General features: G+C 37.8%; 1 protein-coding gene across 7 annotated transcripts in view; it reads left to right on the top strand.

Moving 5' to 3' along the window:
• Positions 1-23,716, top strand: part of FER (FER tyrosine kinase) — a 201,388-nt gene that overhangs the window by 84,065 nt on the left and 93,607 nt on the right. For all 7 annotated transcript variants that reach the window (XM_040540453.1, XM_040540449.1, XM_040540452.1 and 4 more), the window contains 3 exons: positions 2,853-2,945; positions 12,874-13,077; positions 17,348-17,470. In XM_040540453.1, the coding sequence (XP_040396387.1) occupies positions 2,853-2,945; positions 12,874-13,077; positions 17,348-17,470 (420 nt within the window). The remainder of the gene's footprint in view (positions 1-2,852; positions 2,946-12,873; positions 13,078-17,347; positions 17,471-23,716) is intronic.

Raw genomic sequence — 23,716 nt, forward strand, 5'->3', positions numbered from 1 at the left:
CTCTGAAGAATTTCCTCCTAATCTCTAATCTATATTTCCCCTCTTTTAGTTTAAAAGCATTACCCCTTGTCCTGTCACTGTCTGTCTGAGCAAAAAGTTGCTCTCCATCTTTTTTACGTATTGAAAAGCTGCAATGAGTTTCCTCCTGAGCCTTCACTTCTTCAAGCAGAACACCCCAGCCTTTCTTCATAGGCGAGGTGCTCCATCCCTCTGACCGTCCTCATTGCCCTCCACTGGACCTGCGGATCCACAACCTTCTTGTGCTGGGGGCCCCACACCTGGATGTAGCACTCCAGGTGGGGACTCACAAGGGCAGAGCAGAGGGGGACAACCACCGCCCTTGACCTGCTGCCCACCCCTCTGTTGATGCAGCCCAGGGTGCAGTTGGCCTTCTGGGCTGCAAGCACCCACTGCTGGCTGATGTTGAGCTTTTCATCCACCAGAACCCCCAAGTCTTTCTCCTCAGGGCTGCTCTCAGTGAGTTCTCCTCTCAGTCTGTACTCATGTCTGAGACTGTCCAGACCCAAGTGCAGCACCCTGCACTTGGACTTGTTGAATCTCATTAGGTTCACATGGGCCCACTTCTCCAGCCTATCCAAGTCCCTTTGGATGGCATCCCTTCCTTCTGCTGTATCAACTGCACCACTCTGCTTGATGTCATCTGCAAACTTGCTGAGGGTGCACTCAATCGCACTGTCTGTGTCACTGACAAAGATATTAATCAGCACTGGTCCCAAGACAGACCTCGGAGGGTTACCACACATCACTGGCCTCCACCTGGATGCAGAGCCATTGATTACTGCCCCCTTGCTTACAGCCTGATGTGCTACTTTCCCCGCAGACATCCAGGCATTTGAAATCCCCCATCAGGATGAGAGCATTTGAGCACGATGCTTCCTGTAGCTGAAGCAAGAAGGCCTCATCCACAGGCTCCCCTTGATCAAACAACCTGTAGCAGACTCCAAGGTGGCCTTTATTGGCCTGGTCCTTAACTTTTATCCACAGGCTCTGAACCTGTCCGTGACTGTTTCTCAGAGGCATCTCTTTGCAATCAATCCATCTCGTAACATAGAGGGCAACACCCCTGACCCTCCTTCCTGGCCCATCTCTTCTGAGTATCTTGTAGCCCTGTATTCTAGTGTTTCAGCTGTGTGATCTGTCCCACCAAGTTTCTATGACATCAATCGGGTCATAGTTTTCTAATTGCACAACTCCTCCTGCTTGTTTCCCATGCTGCATGTGTTGGTGTACGGGCTCTTCAGCTAGGTTATCGGTCACGTCACCTTTTCAGAGGAGTCCTTCCTAATCGCTTTGAAACAGTTCACAAGTATTTTCCTGTTTTTTCCTAAAGTGACAGTGTTCCCAGGTTCACTTCCATCACTCAGAGGTACAACCCCTTCCCCCACTGCATCTAGTTTAAATCCCTGTTAATAAGCCCAGCCAGCTTGCTGCCCAGAACACTCTTGCCCGATCTGGTCAGGTGCTCCCCATCTGGTGTCAGCATGCTGGACTCTCAAAAGTGCAACTGAGATCACTGAACCCAAACCCCTGAGTGTGGCAGCCAGTTGTTGACTTTGTCTGTTCACTTCCTTCTTCTTGGGTCACAGTCATCAACTGGGAGGACAGACAAGACCCCTACTTGCGCTCCTGATCCCTTCAGCATCTTTTTGAGGGACATAAAGTCCCCTTTGATGTTTCAAGTGTTGCTGTTGCAGTCTCCTTTGATCCTACATGAAAAAGTAGGAACGAGTGGTGGTCTTCTGGCCCCACCAGGCTTGGTAGCCTCTTCATAATATCATGAATGCAGACCCTGGGCAGGCAGCAAACCTCTCTGGAGAGGTTATCTGCCTGGACAATGGGTGCCTCAGTGCCTCTCAGCAAGGAGTCTCCAATTACTAACACCCTTTGTGCCTTTTTTGTGGCACTGGTTCTGATGCAGGTGGTTGACTGGGACAACTTTAAACGGCTGCTCTTTCCTAGGTCCTCATTATTCACACACTCTCCTATTTCCAGCCCTAGAGCGCTGTATCTTTTGTGTAGGGACACGCCAGCGGCAAGGGAATCCTCCTCCTGCTCTGAGCAGAGACGAGGATCCAGTCTCCCTTGTTTTGTGGGTCAGTCAAGTTTTGTCAGTTCAAGGCTGGAAGCTAGCTTACCTTCCCCTTCCCAGGACTTAAGGCAGGGCTGTTTCTCAGCCCATGTCAGTGCCAATGACACCATTTATCAATCTCCCACCCAGATTCCTGGATGTTATATTGTCTGGTGAGCTCCTCTTGTAACAGAGCCACCTGCTCAAAAAGTTCATCCAGCCGGGCACACTTGCACCTGTGACACCCACCTCTGCCTTTGGGACCTATGTGTTGTTAGAGAACAACACATTAATAAAAGAAAAAAAAAAAAAAGCACATGCCTGAAGCAAGGGTAATATAAGTGTGTATTTTTTTAGTTTTATTTTTTATTTTTATTTTATGGTTTCAAACCAATGCTTTTTTGAGAAAACATTAATTTCAGAAGAAGTGAGAATTACATCCTCTGTTTTAGAGTACAAAAGAATTTCAGTTCTCTTTATAGTTAAAAATAGTGATATTTAAAATAATTGCACAAAATATTTAAAGCACAAAATATTTAAGGAATTTGTCTGCTCTTAAACCGGTATGTTGTAGTTTAATCCCACTGATGATGACACAATCTTGCTGGTTTGTATAAGCCTCTTGTTAAGAGGCTCAGCCGCTCTCTTAAACAGAATCTGTAAGTCTGCATTCCATGTTCTCCAATAATTCAGTTATCAATGCTCAGAGGTAAACTGTTGCTGATTTTCTTGGTTTCACCTGGGATACTACTTTTTCTCCTAGGACAAGAAAGACAAAGTCTCAAGATTTGACACTATACGTCATTCCATAGCTGGAATTATAAGGTCTCCAAAATCCATGCTGGGCTCATCGTCAGTAAGTAGCATCCATAATTTAATGTTGTACTACATTCTCTTATTTTTACAACTTAAATAAGAGTGTTTTTTTTTTTTTTCTGAAACGTCACACATTTCCATCTACATAGACAAAAAGTAGACTAAAATATTTTTAAAAACAAGATTCTGATTGATCAGTGGACACAATAATATTGTTGCACAGCAGTTTGTTAGAATAACTAATTTGTTGCAGTTCAGAAAAGAAATATTTTTTGCAGCGTCCAGACTGGTGCTGTAGTTTTAAGAGTACTCTTTCCTGTGAGTCAGGTTTACTAGAAATGCTGTGGGTTATACTGTACCAATACTAATACTCTGTAGTAGATCAAATTGTTAAGCATGTTTTAACCATTTTTGCAATAATTATATTCCCCAATAGGTATATCTACATATTTATATATTTACTTCTTCAATAGCTTTAGGTACTATTTATGTATTTAGGTATTATACATCTTGCTTCAATCCCCACTAAAAGTGGTCATTGAATCCCTCTTATAATTGGCTTGCGTTCATGTTCACCAATGGATGGAGAAGTTTTCTTGTTGTCCAGGTGTCAAAACGAAAAAAAGTACATGAAACAAAGTGAGACAAAGAACAGCTGCTTTTGTATTCCTTCTGTTGTTTTTCTTTTGTTTCATGTACAAGCATGCGATAATACCTAAAATACTTGAGCTAGTTAGTTTGACATACTATTATGCAACAATACCTACGGAGGTGTCAGATTTTACTTGAAAGATTTCCTCCTAGAAATTCAGCTGTGTTTTACTGAAGTGGAACAGGAGCCCTGCCCTCCAACTGCTAGCTGCCTCATCTCCCCTTCCCTCTCCCTCTCCTCCCTTTCTGCTCCCAATAAAATAATATAAAATCGGAATTGGAATTTGGACAGAATTTTATAAATTACCTTTTAATTGTGATTTTGTCACCTAGAATTTTAGCTCAAAATAGCATTTCTGAGAAGATTTTAGATTGAATAGACCTTCAATTTTATCAATTAATTTCAAGATTGCATCCAGGGACCCACTAAAGAACCTACTAAACTTTATTTTAGCTAACCAGTATTCAAGATGGGTGGAAGAGATTACAACTGCATGTATACATACATTTATATGTGTACACACAAATGTATATGTATAGGAGCATTGTATATGGTGATAAAGGAATGGAATAATCATAGAAGCATTGAATGATTTGGGTTGGAAGTAACCTTAAAGATCATCTAGTTCCAACCCTGCTGCCATGAGCAGGGACACCTTCCACTAGACCAGGTTGCCCAAAGCCCCATCCTGGCTGGCCTTGTACACTTCCAGGGATGGGGCATCCACAGCTTCTCTTGGCAGCCTGTGCCAGTGCCTCACTACCCTTACAGTAAAGAATTTCTTCTGAATATCTAGTCTAAATGGTTTAAAACCATTACTCCTTGTTCTATCACTACAGTCCCTGACAAAGCATCCCTCCCCAGCTTTCTTGTAGGCCACATTTAAGTATTGGAAGGCTGTTATCAGACCTCCCCAGAGCCTTCTCTTCTCAAGGCTGAACAAACCCAACTCTCTCAGCCTGTCTTCATAGGAGAGGTGCTCCACCCTTCCGATCATCTTCATGGCCCTCCTCTGGACAAGCTCCAACAGGTTCACATCCTTCTTGTTCTGGGGACCCCAGAGCTGAAAACATGTACTCTAGTTGGGGTTAATGAGGGCAGAGTAGAGAGGGAGAATCACCTCCCTCACCTCCTTCTTTTGATGCAGCCCAGGATACGGTTGGCTTTCTGGGCTGCAAGCACGCAATTGACGGCTCATGTTGAGCTTCTCATCAGCCAACACGCCCACATCCTTCTCCTCTGGGCTGCTCTGAATCCACCCAGCCTGTGTTTGTGCTTGGGATTGGCCTGGCCCAGATGCAGGGCCTTGTACTTGGCCTTGTTGAACCTCATGAAGTTTGCACAGGCCCACCCTATAATACAGTACCCTATAATAAATATGGTAATGAGATAAAATTAGGGTAGAAGCACTTTTCCTATGAAAAATGTGAAAGCTGCTTGAAATATTTGAAATTCTATAGGAAAACAGCTAAAATATTAACATATCCCTGGAGAGAAACAAAATCTCAAATTGTCATGGTTTTTGGTTTATAAAACTTCTAATTAGTGTAAAAATGCAACATTCTTCCATAATAACATCATTTTAGAATGTATGTTGCTGTGACCTCTGTTCTTTGTGTAGGTGAGACATAGTCTACAACTTTGTCTCTTTGGATCTGTTCAGAATCTTTTACCATTTAAAGCAAAACAAAACAACAAATAACTGCTTCAAAGGAAAAAAAAAAAAGGGAGAGAAAATTTGAAGAGGATCATCAAGATAACATTTAAGATGAAAGCAGGGAAAGTCAATGTCAAAATTTTCACTAGCCTTTATTAAAATATTTTAAGTAAAGTACATATATGCCTGATTTTTATCTTTATTCCAAACCAAATGAGTATTAATTCCTTTGAAGTTGATGTAAACATGGGTATAATTATATCAGAGAATCATAGAAAGGCTTGGGTTGGAAGGGACCTTAAAGATCACCTTGTTCCAACCCTGCTGCCATGGGCAGGGACACCTTCCACTAGACCAGGTTGCCCAAAGTCCAATCCAACCTGGCCTTGTACGCTTCCAGGTATGGGGCATCCACAGCTTCTCTTGGCAACCTGTTCCAGTGCCTCATTACCCTTACAGTGAAGAGTTTCTTCCTAATGTCTAGTCTAAATCTATCCTCTTAGTTTAAGACCATTCCCCCTTGTCCTATCATTATGTACCTGAGTAAAGAGTCCTTCTCCATCCTTTTCATAAGACCCCTTTAAGTCTTGAAATGCTGCAATGAGGTCTCCCTGGAGCCTTCTCTTCTCCAGGCTGAACATCCCCAGAGCTCTTGTCCTTTCTTCATAGGAGAGGTGCTCTAGCCCTCTGACCATCCTCATTGCCCTCCTCCTCTGGACCTTCTCTAACAGCCCCACATCCTTCTTGTGCTGGGGGCCCCACACCTGGATGGGGCCAGGTGGGTACTCCAGGTGGGGCCTCACAAGGGCAGAGCAGAGGGGGACAATCACCGCCCTTGACCTGCTGCCCACCCCTCTTGATGCAGCCCAGGACGCAGTTGGCCTTCTGGGCTGCAAACACGCACTGCTGGCTGATGTTGAGCTTTTCATCCACCAGAACCCCCAAGTCTCTCTCCTCAGGGCTGCTCTCAATGAACTCTTCTTCCAGTTTGTTCTCATGTCTGGGATTGCCCCGACCCAGGTGCAGCACCTTGCACTTGGCCTTGTTGAACCTCATTAGGTTGGCCTACTTCTCCAGCCTGTCCAGGTCGCTCTGGATGGCATCCCTTCCTTCTGCTGTATCAACTGCACCACTCAGCTTGATGCAATCTGCAAACTTGCTGAGGGTGCACTCGATCGCACTGTCTGTGTCACTGATAAAGATACTGAACAGCACTGGTCCCAAGCCAGACCCCTGAGGGACACCACTCATCACTGGCCTCCACCTGATTTATTACGTAGAGGAATAGAGAGCTCTTGCAAGAGAGAAAGAAAAATGGGCAAGAAAAATACCCTTAAAGAGTTTCCAGCTCCGTTCAGTTTCTCTGTCCCTAAGGACAGTGTCCCATGGGATCTCATCTACTAGGTCTTTGAACAGCTGGAATTTCACTCTTCTGAAGTTCAGGGTCCTGACTTTGCTCTTTGCCACGCCCATATCCCTCGAGATCACAGACATTGTCACTGCAACCCAGGCTTCCTGCAGTCTTAACCTCTTCAATGATCCCCATTGGTGAACACCAGGCCCAGTAACACTTCTCCTCTGGTTAGTTTGTCCACTACCTGGACAAGGAATTTGTCCTCAGTGGACTCCAGGAGTCTCCTGGATTGCTTACTGCCTGCCATGTGGCTTTCCCAGCAAATATCTGGGTGGTTGAAGTCTCCCAGGAGGATGAGAGACTGTGAGTACGATGCTTCCTGTAGCTGGAGCAAGAAGGCCTCATCCAGAGGCTCCCGTTGGTCATGTGGCCTGTAGTAGACCCCAACCACGAGATGTCCTTTGTTGGTCTGGTCCTTTGTTTGTATCTACAGGCTCTCAAACTGCTCTTGGCTGTTTCTGAGAAGCAACTCTTCACAATCTATCCATTTCTTAACACAGAGGGCAATACCACCACCCTTCCTTCCCTGCCTGTCTCCTGTAAAGCTTGTCGTCCTCCATTCCAATGTTCCAGCTGTGTTATTTGTCCCATCATGTACCACGTTTCTGTGATAGCAATTAGATCACAGTTTTCTAATTGATCTGTGGCTTCCAACTCCTCCTGCTTGTTTCCCATGCTGTGCGCATTGGTGCAGCTGGGCTGTGGGCTGCATCACCTTTTTAGAGGAGTCCTTCCAAATTCCTATGGGACAATTCACAGGTGTCTCCCCCCTGTTTTCCAAAGTATTGGCATTCAGTGTTTTTTTTGTGTCACATGAGTCTGGCCAGCTTGCTGCCCAAAACACTCTTGCCCCACTTGGTCAGGTGCGCCCCATCCCATGTCAGCATGCTGGGTCTCTCAGAAGCATGCCTGAGAGCATAGAACCTGAAACCCTGAGCATGGCACCAGCCACACAGCCAGTCATTCACCTGATCCATACACCACCTCCTCCTTGGGTCCCAGTCTCCACCTGGGAGCATTGAGGAGAGCACTTGTGCTCCTCATCTCATCAGCATCTTTCCAAGGGACATAAAGTCCCTTTTGATGTTTCTGAGTCTCCTTGTTGTGGCCTCAGTTTCCCTATGTGAAAGAGCAGGAATGGGTGATATATGGTAGGTAGAAGATTACTAAAGCTTTGGAGTATGTCTTGGAGAAATAAGATCAGAATTGGGTCATCTGAGGCAGAAAGTCAAATCTGAGTAACAGGTGTAGTCTTGAGTATCTATTACTTAAATGAATTCAAAGTCAAGCTATATACAAACCAATCAGTTTTCAGTTTTTTCTGTTTTTAGCAATTTGTTGTGTGTTAGGAAAAGCTAACCCTAGATATACAGACAAAATTTGTGTCACAAATTAATTTTTAACACTTAAGGTGTTTAGCTATTCTCCTTTTTCACACTGAAAATTATATAACGTTGCTGATTGCTAAATGTATAACCTAGTATATACAACCTAATATCTATCATCAAAGTGTACGAACTGGTTATTTAAAATGTGTATTATAAAAATAATAATATGTATAAAATAAATTATGTTTTAAAAACAGAAAAAGGTATGTTAACTCTGTTTTCATAGTGTGTATTTTAAGTGCATTTAAACTTTAGAATTGAAACCATATTTTGGTTTAAATGTGGTGGTATTCTAAAGACCCATAGTTGGTTATGAGAAGTTGATTTTTGTGTGTAATTAAGGAAAACTAAGGTGTTTTTTTTTCATATCTTCTGAATAAAGCTGTAGAGAAACCCAGTACTTCCTCAAGCAGCCAGAATTTTAACTGTTATTTATGTGTTGGCACTTAAATAATTTACAGGCTCTGAGAATGAGAAAGTTCTGAGAATAATATAGTAAAAAAAAGTATGGTTTTGAAGAGAATACAGCAAGGTTAGGAATTCAGGTGGCTTCTGTTGAACAAAATGCAAGCCACTTTTCTGTAACATCAAGAGACATAAGTTTAATCAAATGAGGAGAGAAAACACACGAAGAAGATCGACTATTTTCTGTACCACTAATGCTGTGCTATGTATGAACAGAATAAAGAATATGAATGAATAGTATCATAGCTTCTGCCCTTCAGATAGAATGAGTAGGGGTTTTTAGTTTTGTTTTGTTTTACCACTTAGGTAACTGCACGCATTGCTTCCATTACTGCAAATATTTTTTATTTTTTCACATTTAATAATGATGATCCTAGAAAAAACATCACTCAGTACAAAATGAGAGGGTTTTTTTTTAGTATATTTGATTTTTATCTTATAATTTTCAGGTCTGTGCATTTTTACTTTTGTAGGATTGTTTTTTGGATGAAATACTTGAAAATTTTCATTTCCTTGATGGAGTAAGTGTTGGTTTTGTATGATACATTAGCACATGCAAATGAGCTAGATTCAGTATCGGCAGAATATTCTACAGGGAAATCTCTCAAACTATCACCCTAAATGTATTGCTTTACTTTCTACTCTCTCTGTGCCTCTTTTAAAACTGGAGAGAAAAAAATCTTTTGGCAAAATGTTTTTCTTGTATAAAGGTGGAAAATAAGCAAGTACACAAAGGCTAAGCTTAGAATATACGTGAAAGTACAATTTTAAGTAAGCTACTATTTTAATAAAATACTAATCCCATTATTGTTTTCTTTTCATTGATAGAGTAAGTACGGAAATAGTCTCTCTTTTTCTGAAGTTAGAAATAATACAGTAGTCTTTGCTCCATTTTTCTTTTGGATAAGGACAGCAGCTAGGGACAGCTTGATTTTTCCTCCAGGAGAAAAACTGCTGTTTCAATGGATTGTTAATTAGTGGGAAAGAAGGAGGTTCCGAATAAGAAAGGAGGACAGTAATAGAATGAGCATGATTGATATGAGAGTATTTCCTTCCTCTTGGAAAGAAAAGTATGATGAAATATACGAGGCCATCCCTTCGCCAAAGTAACCAATGAGCAAACTATGGAAATAAATTAAAATGTTGAAGGAAAAAGAAAATGAGAAAAACAGGAGGTTGGGAGGGAAAGTAAAAATATTTGTGTGGTTTACTTTCCTTCAATGTGATTTTGTTAATTGCTTATTGTTAACTTCCATTGAAGCTAACAAAACAAACAGCAAACAAACAATAACAACAAAAAACATTCCATTTAAGCCACTGAAACACTCCTTTGAAAGTGCTTCTGTGTATAAATAAATGCGCAAAACATCTCATTCCCAAAGTGAAATTGTAAAACACTGGGGCTTAGAGTTCATATTTGTTCTTAGCTAGATACTATGTATCTAGTTAATCAAATTCAGTAGCTTACTGCTCTTTAAACTTACCAAGAGAAGAGATGGGAATCGTAAACTATTTTTGAGAAGGTAGCTTTTTTCCAACTCTATCATTTTTAAAGACTAACCTTTCTTATATTTAAACCATTTAATTCTAACTACAAAGTGCAATATAAACGTTAGAGCTAAGTGGTAAATTGAGCTGAAATCAATATTAAAATGATTATATATCTTACACTTGTACTGTTCTTTCTGGGCTTTCAGCCATGTTTTCTTTCAAAGCCAGTCAAGGTGAATATCGTATCATACAGAAAATATGTTGGAGCAGGGAGACTTGTTCATAAAAATAAAACAATTTCGATAACATTCAAAACATGAATAATTACCAGTTGTTTCTTCAGAGAAAATAGTGCTTTTTACCTTGGTTATGATTAACCCTTGGCATAAGATAAAAAATAAAGACAAAATAATGTAGAAGACAATCAGCACAGGCTACATTTTGGGATTTTCATTGTTTCCTTCTAAAGAAATAGATATTTGTTCAAACAAATTTTAAAAAAGGGAATGTTGATCTTAGTGTCATAAACAGCACTCAAGTTAGCAATGTCTAAAATGCTCCCTTGTTTTTCCATAAGCTTTTTCTGTGTTTTATTCTGGGATATAATCATACTTGTCTGAACAGTGACTCACTTGACCCAGTTTGAACATTAGCAGGTGTTATTATCTGGTGTCTGCCTCTTCTGTAAACTATGAAATGAATTACATGTCTTTTTTTTAACCTTCCTTTGTGAGGGCTACAAACTAGTTTATGGACCCTGAACTGTCCTTTTATCCTTAGAAACATTTCCTTTGAAGTAGAAATGTGTTTATCTGGCAAAGGCTTTGCTACCTTGAACCCCCTAAAATTTCTTGATAGTTTAGCAAAGGTGTTTTTTTTTTTTCTGTTGAGTCAAAATCAGCATCTTTAAAAAATAAAAAATAAAAAAAATGAAGTAAATAACCTTTTATAATACTCTGAAAACTTATTTTTTTTGTGTTAGGAATTTGTGAAAGAGAATAGCTTAGTGTTATTTAACAGTGGGAGACAGCTCTAATCTAAGAAGTATTTAACTGTTGATGGAATTGAAATGACTGCTTTCTTGGCCAAACAATATTCTGGGTTTTTAGTCATTCATTATGCAAATAAATACAGTACCTTGGAGTACACCTTTTGATCTTACAAACTCTGTTATCTTTCTGTTCAAGCTATTATTTTTTTCTAACATGGTCCTTCTTAGCTCTGAATCTGTAATCAATCATGCTCACTCTTTCTAGTGATGGGTTTGTTGGTAACTGTTTTAGCCTCAAATCTCATGTCTGAAATAATCCCTGATACAAGAGGCACCCAGGGCTTTGGATAACCAATTTCAAAGTCTGAGAATATGAGGCCCAGTCAGACTCTTAAATATGCTCTCCAGTTTTCTCTGAGGCTCCTGGACTAAATAAACTATATCTTTTGAGGTATGACTTGGAAAGATAGCCGTACACCTAGAGACAAAGGCATGTTTTATACCAGGGATTTCATTAAATGCTCAAAAATTGGGCTTTGCTCGGTGCTCATAAATTCGGAAATGTTCACAAATGCTCACATATTTGGATATGCTAATATATTTTGAAACAAGTTCTCAGTAGACTCCATTTTTGGGTCTATTTATTTCCTCTCTGAGGACTCCTAGTGTTTTTGTTTGTTTGTCTTTGATTAGCTGGGTCATCTTGACCTGACTATCTCCTCAGGAAGACAATAAATTTGCAGATGCCCTCTACCCTGTCCAGATCTATAGTATGTCAATTTTTTCTTTCATGCACTAGTGGAGTGTTTCTGTTCTCTTTCCCCAACCTATGTGAAGGAAATATCATATCATCCTTGCTGAGAGGAGAAAAACAAACCAACTTGTTTCATTAGCGTAGAGCAGTAGCAGAGTTTCAGTCAAAATACTATGTTTTGTTTGTATCTGCTACCTGGGCCTTAACTGAGGTGCACGTCTTCTTTCTGTCATCTAAAATGTGTTTCAGCAGGTTTGCATGGAACACACTCACATATAATTCAATTCCTGATGCAATACACAGTGTGTTATTTTATTCAGATTTTTACCACTCTGGCAGTGAGAATTTGAAGGAGTTCTGATCGTGGTGATTTTGAATGACATATACCCTTACTAAGAATTTCTCAGTTTAGTCAGAACATACAAATATAAAATGGTAATTGAATAAAGGATGTTTTTTCTAGGTGTTTGCTTAAACAATGTAAGCTTGTTAAAATTAATATGCAAAACTGTAGGTTAAAACTCATTACCTTCTGCTTACAGCCAGTGAAAGCAGTATCTTATAGTCGTTATACTTGCAGAAACTCAGTGCAACTTCATAAGCACAGTATGCCCAGGTGTCTATCCCTTGCTGTCACGTAAATGCTGGAAAATATGTTTCTTAGAACTATTAATTGATTTATTGTGAGGTTTTTAAATTATATGAAATCAATTTATCCAATTCAGATGCTTTTTTAAAATTTAGTTTCTTATGGTTTTGTTTCAGAAGATTCTATATAAAGAAATGATTCATTTTGAATTATTGTTTATAGTATTTCAGAACGTTTAAGAAAGAGTGAGAAAGAGTCACTGCTCATTGTTGGTCAGTATGGATTAGGAAAAACAGCAGGGCCAAGTGAAAATTAATATATGTTTTAATGGACATATTTATAAAGTTGTGCTTTTTATATATACAGATTTATTTTTTTAGGTAACAGAAAAAAATGTGATTAGTATCCCTTTTGTGTAAATGTGAGAGCCTTGATTTTGTTTGTTAATAGAACTACATAATTTAGGTACATAAATAGAGATTAATATTGTCTGTCATGCTTTTCATGTAAAAGTAAACTCTAAAAATGTACTGTTATAGTAACATTTTCTTCAATATTTTTCCCAAGTTCTTTGACGTAATATCAACCACTGAGAAACCATTGGCAGAGCAAGACTGGTATCATGGTGCAATTCCAAGAATAGAAGCCCAGGAGCTGTTAAAACAGCAAGGAGACTTCTTGGTGCGAGAGAGCAACGGGAAACCTGGTGAATATGTCCTTTCTGTGTTTTCAGATGGACAACGGAGACACTTTATCATACAATATGCTGATGTACGTCTCTGCTATAGTACTAAATATTCAATTTTAGGAAATTTATTATTCCAGCTAAATGATTTAAGATCTACATAATTTACTATGTCATATGGTTGTAGTCTTTATATGAAAATATGAAAGCTGTTGGTAATATTGCCATCAGTGCTCAAATCAGGGGAAAAAGGTTATTTTGGGGAATAAAAGAAAAATATGAAATACAAGGTTATTCTACATCTTTTATCCTATAATGAAAAGACAAATTTCTGTAAATGTTATGAAATCCAGAGCTTGTTATTACTAATTCATGCATGTACATTTATTTATTTTTAAACCCATTTTCATACTTGGTACTAATTAGGCTACTTTTAATACTTCTAATTGAATCTTACTGAAAAAAATGAAAACGTTCATTGAGGAAAAAGTAATCTGCTAGTTTCTATACAGTTAACAGTTGAAGCCCGTGCTGCACTGGAGATGCTTGAGTTTCTTTTTAGCCCTGTGGGCATTGTTCTGTTCATAAAAATGAACCTTGACACAAAGTCAGTGTTTATTTTGATTTTTATAGCCTTAAAGTATTTTGGTGTATCAGTGTACTAGACAGAAAAATAAGAGCAATAAAACTACATATACCTAGACACACAGTATCTTAAAAGATGTTTAGAGCTCTCTGATTCTTAGCAGAATTAAATGCACATTATATATATATTTGATGTGGCTGAAATCATTTTGTGTAAATTGTGGTATGTGGCAAGTGGACCTTTGAAAAAAAAAATAATTGGGCTTTGAAGTCAATTAGATGGGCTTTTTTAATGGCTGTTAATTTGAGGCCACCCCTATCTGGAAGATAAATTTTTTTATATCAATTTTTCCATGAAAAAAATTAACAAAGCTATCTTTATTCCCATAATTTAATTACTTTCTCTTAGGAATTATATTTGAAATGTAAGACCGTCATTGTTTGATGTTGCATAGCTCATGATGGAACAGTCCAAACATCATGATGTCACTAGCTCTGTCTGCTTGTACATCTAGTAATAGGGCATTGTATTAATCTGCTTTTGGGATGTATTTGGGGATGATTTTGTTTACAATCATGGAAACTGAAACTTTTGTTAAAGAAATGTAGAACTCTTTATGCACTCATATGGGATGAATTTTCTGCATTTATTGTAAAAAAGGCTTATGTTTTAAAAAGGGAAAAAGCTTTTTAACATTAAAAAAGAGGTAAATAGTGGGGCTGTTGTGGTCATATGACAAGAGGGAATTGATTCATTAACGTCTTGGTGAGTTTGATGAGAGTTTAGTGCAAGTTTTAAAAATTTATTTTATTTTATTTACATTGGTATTAACAATGTGAAATCAGGTTTCTAGCTGGTCAAATCTCACTGTTGGATCACTGACAGCTTTGGTCTTCAGTGACAATTTTTCTCCTGAATTAGAGACTGCAGGGTGGAGAAGGGATATATACTTGTTTTAACAGTTGTCCTTCAATTGCATAAGTGTTGTCTCTGATTTTACCATTATTTTAAATGCAAATCTTAATAAAAGTATGTGTGAGATAAATGAGTTCATTGTTCAGCTTTAAGCATCAAAATTCAAATTCATTACCAAAATCCACTAGGCATTCAAGGCTACTGTTGTTTTTCACTGTTTTTATTGGAGGCTATGCTATTTTCACATTGCTGTTTGTTAGTGATCTTAATAATGGTCATAATCTTGTGTAAGTATGCTGAATAAAGGAATGCTCTTCACCCTGAAGATCTTAGATCAATGGCAGCAGTTGTGTGCACAGCTGAGTCTGAGATGAGTGCTGGTTATTTTACTAGGCCCTAGTCTTAGGACATAGGGTTTTTTGGATCATCAGAACAAAAATGTAAGAGAGGTTATTTGAAAGGAATGGAAACTAAAGTTACTGGTCAATAAAAGCTGAGCCAGTATCTAGTAACTGAATGAAATTAAAGGGATAAACAACAGAAAGTGTTCAAACCATGAAAGCAGTTTTATGATAGAGAACCAGGAATTTTAAAAATAGGTGACATGACCAAGCTGTCTTTACTAAGAGTAATAACGCATTTCAGAAAGTTGAATTTTAACCTGAAGAAAGAGGAACTTATAATGCACTTTGTAAAGAATTTAACCCTGTAGCTAGAAAGAAAAAATCTGTGTGTCAGTGGTACAGGTTTTCATTGCCCAGTTGTGTAAATGAACTTGTATCACTGCCTGTGCTTTAGGGTTGTGTTGCTGTTGTTTTTGAATTATGCAGTATTTGTTTGCTCTTGCCAGTCTTCAGAATGGCTTCTGGCAGTTCCTGTCTTGTGCGAAGAGTTCTCTAACTCTAGATAATGAGGCACAGGTTTTAACCCTGTATCCCAGTCACCTAGCTGCAATGTACATTTTAAAACATGGAGGAGGATGAAATAATTATATAGTCACAGAATAGCTTGGGTTGGAAGGGACTCTAAAATCATCTAGTTCCATCCCTGCAGCCATGGGCAAGGACACCTTCAACTAGATCAGGTTGCCCAGAGCCTCATCCAACCTGGCCTTGAACACCCCTAGGGGTTGGGCATTCACAGTTTCTCTGGCCAACGTGTGCCAGTGCTGCACCACCCTCTGCATGAAGAATTTCCTCCTAACATTTCACCTAAATCTCCCCTCTTTTAGTTTAAAACCACTCCCCCTTGCCCTGTCATTATCTGCTTGAGCAAAAGTCACTCTCCATCTTTTTTATAAATCTCTTTAACTACTGAAAGACTGCAATGAGGTCTCTCCTGAGCCTTCTCCAGGCTGAACAGCCCCAGCTCTCTGTCTTTCTTCATAGGAGAGGTGCTCCAGCCCACTGGTCAACTTCGTAGCCCTCCTCTGGACCTTCTCTAACAGCCCCACATCCTTCTTGTGCTGGGGGCCCCACACCTGGATGCAGCACTCCTGGTGGGGCCTCACAAGGGCAGAGCAGAGGGGGACAACCACCGCCCTTGACCTGCTGCCCACCCCTCTTGATGCAGCCCAGGACGCAGTTGGCCTTCTGGGCTGCAGACACGCACTGCTGGCTCATGCTGAGCTTTTCATCCACCAGAACCCCTAAGTCTCTCTCCTCAGGGCTGCTCTCAATGAACTCTTCTTCCAGTTTGTTCTCATGTCTGGGATTGCCCCGACCCAGGTGCAGCACCTTGCACTTGGCCTTGTTGAACCTCATTAGGTTGGCCTACTTCTCCAGCCTGTCCAGGTCGCTCTGGATGGCATCCCTTCCTTCTGCTGTATCAACTGCACCACTCAGCTTGATGTCATCTGCAAACTTGCTGAGGGTGCACTCGATCGCACTGTCTGTGTCACTGATAAAGATACTGAACAGCACTGGTCCCAAGCCAGACCCCTGAGGGACACCACTCATCGCTGCCTGGACATAGAACCATTCCTCCACTTGCAAATAAGCACTTACTGTTTCTTCTCATCAAGAATAAGGGCAAGGATAAGCAAGGGAGATACTTTGCTGTTTTTTTTTCCCCCCGATAGCTGAAGAATGCTATGTCATAGTATTCTTTCCTAAGACCATGTTACATTTTTCTAGTAAAATATTAAGAGATTTAATTATTTTAATTGTGTTGAATTATGTAGCTAAAATGAAATCAGTTGACAAGGATGGGGGGCTGGGGAGGAGGGGGTGGAATTTTGTCTTGGTGAAATTTTCTCTGTGGATTAACGTGCCTCTGTTTTTAGCACCAGTACAGCTCTAGTCTCCTCTGGCATACACTTCTTAGTAAACGATAATGCTGGTCATGCATTGCGCTAGGATTTATTAGTTTTATCCAATGTTGTAAGTGCAGTACGATCTGAGTAAAACAGTATTTCTTATCCCCTGTTCAGTTTATTGTATGATGTTTATGTTTTTTCTGTAATTTTAGAGCTTTAGGGCTTTAGAAATTTCATGATATTTTTTCAAGTTTATAATATTTTTATGTTACTGTCACAGTTTGAGTATCCCAAAGTCCCATCTTTTGAAGTGCAAAGGCTTCTTTTTTCCTTCAAATTAAGATTTTAAACAAGTAATTATTATGTTGCTGTGAGTGATACACTAATTTTGCATTTATTAATTTGTGTTTCTTACTGTCATTCCATTTAATTCAGTAGAAATACTGTTGAAATAGATTAGGACAGAAATCTTACTTTGTAAAAGCGAACACTTCTTTGTTCTGTTACAAGTGAAGGAAGCTTTGTAATGCTCTTTTTTAGTTTGTTGTTTGAAATTTTGCTTGTAGAGAAACAATTATTTCCTTTTACCTCCATACAGAATCAGTATCGTTTTGAAGGAACTGGGTTTCCAACTATTCCTCAACTCATAGAACATCATTATACAACAAAGCAAGTTATTACAAAGAAATCAGGTGTTGTTCTGCTGAATCCTGTTGTTAAGGTAAATGCATACATTCCAAGAACTCTATGTAACTGAAAGTACTTGAGGAGGTTGTACTATTATATAAAACATATTCCTATGCAACTTGGAAGATTTTTCATTCTTGATCATTGTTCTTTTCTTGTGCGCTTTTTCATTCTCTGCTCTGCATAACACATTCCTTAAAAGTAACACTTCGTCCTGATTCTTAAAATAAATCTTTACTATCCTGAGTAATGGTATTCATTCTTACAAAATATCCTTGCGCTTTTCCTTTCTCTGCTTTTGGTTTTCCATTTGGATTTTACTACTGACCAAGGAACCGAGACCAGTATTTCATTGCCCATGAAGTTGTAACGAACAATTTTTCTTGAATCAAATGTTGTTCTTTAAGTGGTAAAATTCTCACAGAATTTGGAAGAATTACGGTAACTCACAGTTTTGCCACTATTTTATATCTCAGATACAAGGTATTGATACAGACACGGAAACAGGTACTATCCTGCCAGAATTATTTCAAATTTGAAATAAAAATGCTCTTTTTCATCAGTAAGCCATAATAGAATGGCTATCAGGAGAGGAACGAAAAGGGATGGAAATAGTAAACCATACAACTGTTTAGAAAACTTAGTCTCCCTGCCTCCTTCCAGCAGTTTTGCAGTTGATACCTCATTCATAAGTCAACTCTTTTCAACTAAGTCTTCCTATTTTAACTAAGAGTAAGACATTTGTTCTTGACAAAAATAAATAAATAAATAAATAACCCATACCAGTTTCAAGCATATGTAAAGCACATTCTTTGTTCTACAAAATTTTCAAAAGCATAGCTATTTATATTACAGAGTTAGTTTCTTAATCCAAGCTCCTAGTTCTTTACCAGTAATAATGCTAAGAAACTAAAACATATTCCCTTTCTCAAAATTAATGCTTTTTATACTTATCTGAGCTTACCTAACATATATACCTTCAAAATTTAAAGAATGGGACTTTTTAAATACACATTTTTGGTTAATGTCATTGTAATTACAGAGTTGAGACTTTATTGAACATAAAATATTGCTTAAATTCTTTGAATATATAAGAAAGCTTATGACTATTTTTGATGTGCATATAGTTTTATTTTGATATAAATTGTTTAAGCTAAAAGTAAATGGCTGTCAACCCGGCATTGAAATCTTTCTATGGTTATTTGTAAAATTCTTTTATAAACCTCTATCTGGTTTAAATATTCAATGTTCTTTCTGATTTCTAGCTTTTTTTTTTTTTCCTGAATTTGTATAATATACATACTGTGAAAGCATCACTGTTTTAGGAAATGTAAAATGATAACACAGTATGTTACTGTGTACTAAATGATAACAGAAGTTATTCTTAGTTTTTCTCTGTTGAGGTTAAACAGGCCTGGAAAATACCATCTCTTCATTGTCTGTTTTGTCTCTGAAGGCCAGAAGCTTCTATGTTCCTGACATTTTTCTTTAATCTTGATAACATTTTTTGGATAGAGTTAGGTTTTTATTTATGCATTGTTTTCCGTAAGAATATGTAGTCAAAGAATTTTTCTAGTACATAAGCAACTAAAGAAACACTCTCACAAACAAGTTTCCAGATCTTTTCTTCATTAGTTTAATTTACCCCGTGTGCTTTGAGGTGTAAATGCAGAGAGGGGGTGTCTAAAAATCATTTGATGATAACCATGCAGACATATATGACTGTGTGGCGAGTCTTTTCAGCTTGAATCTTTAACACCACAACTGCAGTCAGACATAATATAACCTCCATACAAACTGATGGAGGGCATTTTCTGAGGCTTTATTATTATTGCTGTTGTTGTTGTTGTTGTTATTATTATTATTATTATTATTATTATTGTTTTCTCTCTCTAATACTGTCAATGACTGCAAAGTCAGTTTTTCTTTTGTTTGTTTTCAGGGGAAACATGAGGTGGCCCTCCAGATTTGTTCATCTGAGTTAGTTTTAGTATTAAATAAAACTAGAGAAAATACAAGAATTTCTTCTAGGAGGATGCTAGTTTTGTGAGCAGTTTGTAGGTGATAGGACTTGGAGTGGAAAAAGTACTTTTACTAACTCGGGTTTCCAAAGTGCTGTAAATAATCAGCATCTGTTCATAAAATTGTATCACTCAGGCTGCATTTTTTTTTGGTGAAATTACATACTTTGTGCTACTGTATGTCAGTCTTCAGTATGTGGGTATATTTCCTATAGGGTTCATAAATTCTTCAGCTTTCATACTGATAGGTTATGAGAAGTAATGGAAAAGATTGTCATGGTCATACTGACAGTGCTAAAAAGAGTATTTGGTGACAGGAAACTTTATTGTGTATATATATACACGTACATATATGTATGTGTATGTTTATGAATTTATGTATCACATATTTTATATAGGCTTTCAAGAATTTATGAAATATGATCTGATAGCTACTAATACTGTAACTGAGAACTGTATAATGCACTTTGTGCTTCACAGCCAACAATTTGAACCAAGTAAGAAAGTATTGACAGAGGTGTTAGCTAGACAATTTAAATTTAAACTGTTGTGTTTTGCTGTACCTTTTTGTCTTAGCTATGATTTTATGATGATTTTAGTTCTCCCATCTCATCAAAGTTATTTGTTGTAGAAAAGTACTTCAGAATTAAGAAAAAGGGTGTTATGAGCTTTCCTTTTTAATTGGCGTGGAGCTCTGGCTTTTGTATGGAGAAGTGGGGATATTTTGTTATTTTCAGAAATGGCATATGTGCTCTGACATCTAGGGTTGGGGGTATTTTCTGCATTATGTGCTAATAGCAGAGTATCTTTGATCTTTTCCTTAAAATTTGTTTGACATCTGCAGAGAGTGTTTTTCCTGTTTTCCTTCTTATTAGCTGCAAAGTAGTCTTTGACGTATCATGCAATCTTTAATCTTTCTGGGCAAATTGCTGTTCCTATTATAACCTGTTTAGAAAGTGAAAGTTAAATATGACAGAGAACTTCACAGAAAAACAATTATGCTATGTAGTTTGTTTTTCCTTTCCTTCCTTCCTAGAGTCATTTATCCTCCTTTACCATATTAGCAAAATTAGTGTTCACCTTCTGTGACGTTGTCCTTGAAAGGAACACTCTTAATTGTGCCACAGAAGGCCTGTCCCACATCCACCCTTCATGTAGACCAAATCTGCCTGCTTGGAATTCTAATGATACATAATAATAGAATTTAAATTAGAAAAACTAAGGTCATTAAAAAGATATCCGCAAGTGATTTTTTTTTTTTAATGGAGAAGTCTCATTTATATTTATTTATAACCTTTTAGAAAAAATGCACGTTACATTCTTCAATTTATTATTGATGAAATGACTGTTATGAAAAGCCTCAGAGTAACCTCAATGCATGCCTAAGGACTTTATTAGTAGAAAAGCTATTTTAGGCGTACACAATGTGTTTTAACTTTCTATTGTCTTTGACCTCATGTTTTTGAGGTATTTAAATTTCCTGAAATACATTCTGTATGCTTAAGAAATCTGTATTAAGTTGTGGATGTGCTCAGTTTGAGGAACAGAAAATAAAATCATCAAGGAAATAAGAAGTACCAGTTTTATGTGGATATAACTGCATTAACATTTTAACTTGGATCAGAAATGCACTTCTGAAGCAAATCTGCCCATTGCCACTTAGGACACTCTGCTTCCATCGTTGAGCAATCTCTGAGGATTCAAGCGTTAAACAGAAACAAAATAGGAAGATGCACAACTGCTGATTGAAATTCAGTCTTCATAGTCAGGGGAGATCTAGTCAGAAATACTCCTTTGCCCTCCTGTGTGTATGTTTAAGGTACTCTGCACCAACTGTTTCAAATCTGCTGCTATTTCACTAGTGCCAATATAGTCATAGTCTTTGGACCTTCTGCAGTGAATTAAAATTCCGAGCTCATGAAAAAAAATAAGCTACTTTGTCAGATGAGTTGGACTGTGCATTCTTTGCCAGTAACTTTCAGTCTGGATCTATTTTGATGTGACAAACAAGCCTGTGTTATGGATTCAAACATTTTTTTAATGTTGGAGAATGATGAACCCACTAAGTAAAATGAGTAAATTGAGTAAAATAAATAAAAAAGTTAAACAAAACAAAACATATTTGGTAGTGGTTCAAATGATGAACAAGTTTGCAAGTGACATGAGCATTCTGTATGGATTTGATGATCAGTTGCAAGATGTGATTGTTAGACCTGTGAAAAGAAATTATAAAGAAATACAAATTTGAGTGAGAAGACAAAGGTAGTGAGATTCTTTTCATGGAAATGCACTCATAAAAATCTGACATGACCCTAATTGTTCAGTCACTGAACCAATTTAAGCTGTATTAATCTGTATTCATATTTAAAAGTCTTTGAGCTCAGCTTTCAAAGACTAAAAGTATAAACAAGTTACTTGTTCCATATTTCAGCTCTTAGTACTTTCAGAATATTGACTCCTTTAGCATAGTTGACATACACATAACACTCATACAAAGCTGACCATAAGCTATTTTCCTGATTTTTGGCTTCCCTAGTTGTTCATTGGTTTTGCTTTATTTTCAAAAGCATGTTCATTGTTGCAGACAACGTGCATGCTCATGTTGCTGGCAGCTCATGTTTCTCAGGCCAGCAAGGCTGAGCTGGAAGAATTCAAGAAGTTTGCTAACTAGTGTCATTTTCGGGCAAGTCATCTTAGGCCTGCCGAGGAAGGCAGAAAAGAAGCAGAGACTCAATAAGAAGATTTTTGGGTTTATCCCAAAGTAGTGCTGACACTCAATTAGGAATTCTGATCTTGTGACATGAAAAAATTAAGTTGGTGAAGAGGAAAACAATTGCTATAATTAGCATTGCCTGTTGGGAAGATCATCTTGTATTTGCTTGACCTGAGGACACCTCTCTAGGAGCGGAACTCTCAGCTGAAAGAAGCAGGCCAGAGAAGCGTACAGTTCAGCTATCACAATTTTGTGTGGTCTAGGTTTGTAGCTCCAAAGAGGATCACAGTGTGAATTATCTGGATGGTACCCACACACCTGGCCAGGCTTTTAGAAATGCCAAGAAGGACCATGTGGTCATGGTCTGTGTGGGCTAAGTTTTGGCCCAGAGCTGTAATTCTCATGAATATAACTAATGTCTGATATATGCACTTTTAAATGTTAAAATATATCTTTTATTTTCTTAAGGAAATTAAATACACAATGAGAAGTGGGGATTTATAGTACATAACGTTGTAGAAAAATATTGTATTTGTTGCATAAGCATGAAAAGATTTTTTTGCCAGTTCTTCACTATTATGATGATCATGCAGCAGGCTTGTGATCAATATGACAGGATTATTTTTTTAATTTATTTTTTTTAGTGTTTAGTGTAATAGGAGAATTTAGGCAGATTGTGAGCAGGTACTTTAGTTTAATTCTGGAATCTGAAGAATAGTCTGCAGCTAATGATATTTGATAAATCTCATATATTAGTATTAGAGATGCTTTTGAATTATGTTCCTATTTCCTTAGAATTTAGAGGTGTTACAGGATTTCATTTTAAAGGTTTTAACAAGGACTGCAATAGTTCTGACAGGTAATAAAAGGAACACATCTTCCATAATGGTGGCTTGTACTTCTGAAAGTACTGCATCCTAATGAGAATGGGAAAAAGGGGAGTGATATTCTCTTTGTGCAAACAAGCTAGTAAACCAAATTTAAGTATAATTTCAGGTACCTTGAAAACTTTAAAAAGTTAGAGGAACTTTTTCTTTCCAATAATCTTTTAAAAATGTTGTAATAGCAGAGGCACGTTAGACTGCCTAAACAAAGAGTAACAAAGATTGTTTTATATCCAGATATTTTGTGATCAAAGACTTCTGTAGCTTTTCTGCATGTCGGCGGCATTTCTGGTTCCACCTTATCTTTATGGTAAACCTTTCCATTATAAGTTTTAGAACGAAAGTGGAAGATAACATTATTAAAGGGTGTAAGCATTCATGTTCAAACCTGGAACAAAAAGTGTGTTTTTATCAAGTATACGACTTCCATTTTAGCAAACAAAATGTCATTTTTGAACAATTTCTTTAAGAAAAAAAAAATCTGTCCTAGAAATATTAAATGGGCACCCTGGCTGCATGTGCACTCCTAGTTTTGTATATTCACATAAAAAAGGAGTGCTGTATGGGCTGCAAATTGAACAAAAGCAGTTCTCAAACACAACTGAAAACAGAAAATAAAACATTTTGAAAGTAGTAAAACAACTAAAAGTTATGAAGGAGAT

This window comes from Cygnus olor, chromosome Z (genome assembly GCF_009769625.2).
Source record: "Cygnus olor isolate bCygOlo1 chromosome Z, bCygOlo1.pri.v2, whole genome shotgun sequence".
Taxonomy (NCBI): Eukaryota; Metazoa; Chordata; class Aves; order Anseriformes; family Anatidae; genus Cygnus; species Cygnus olor.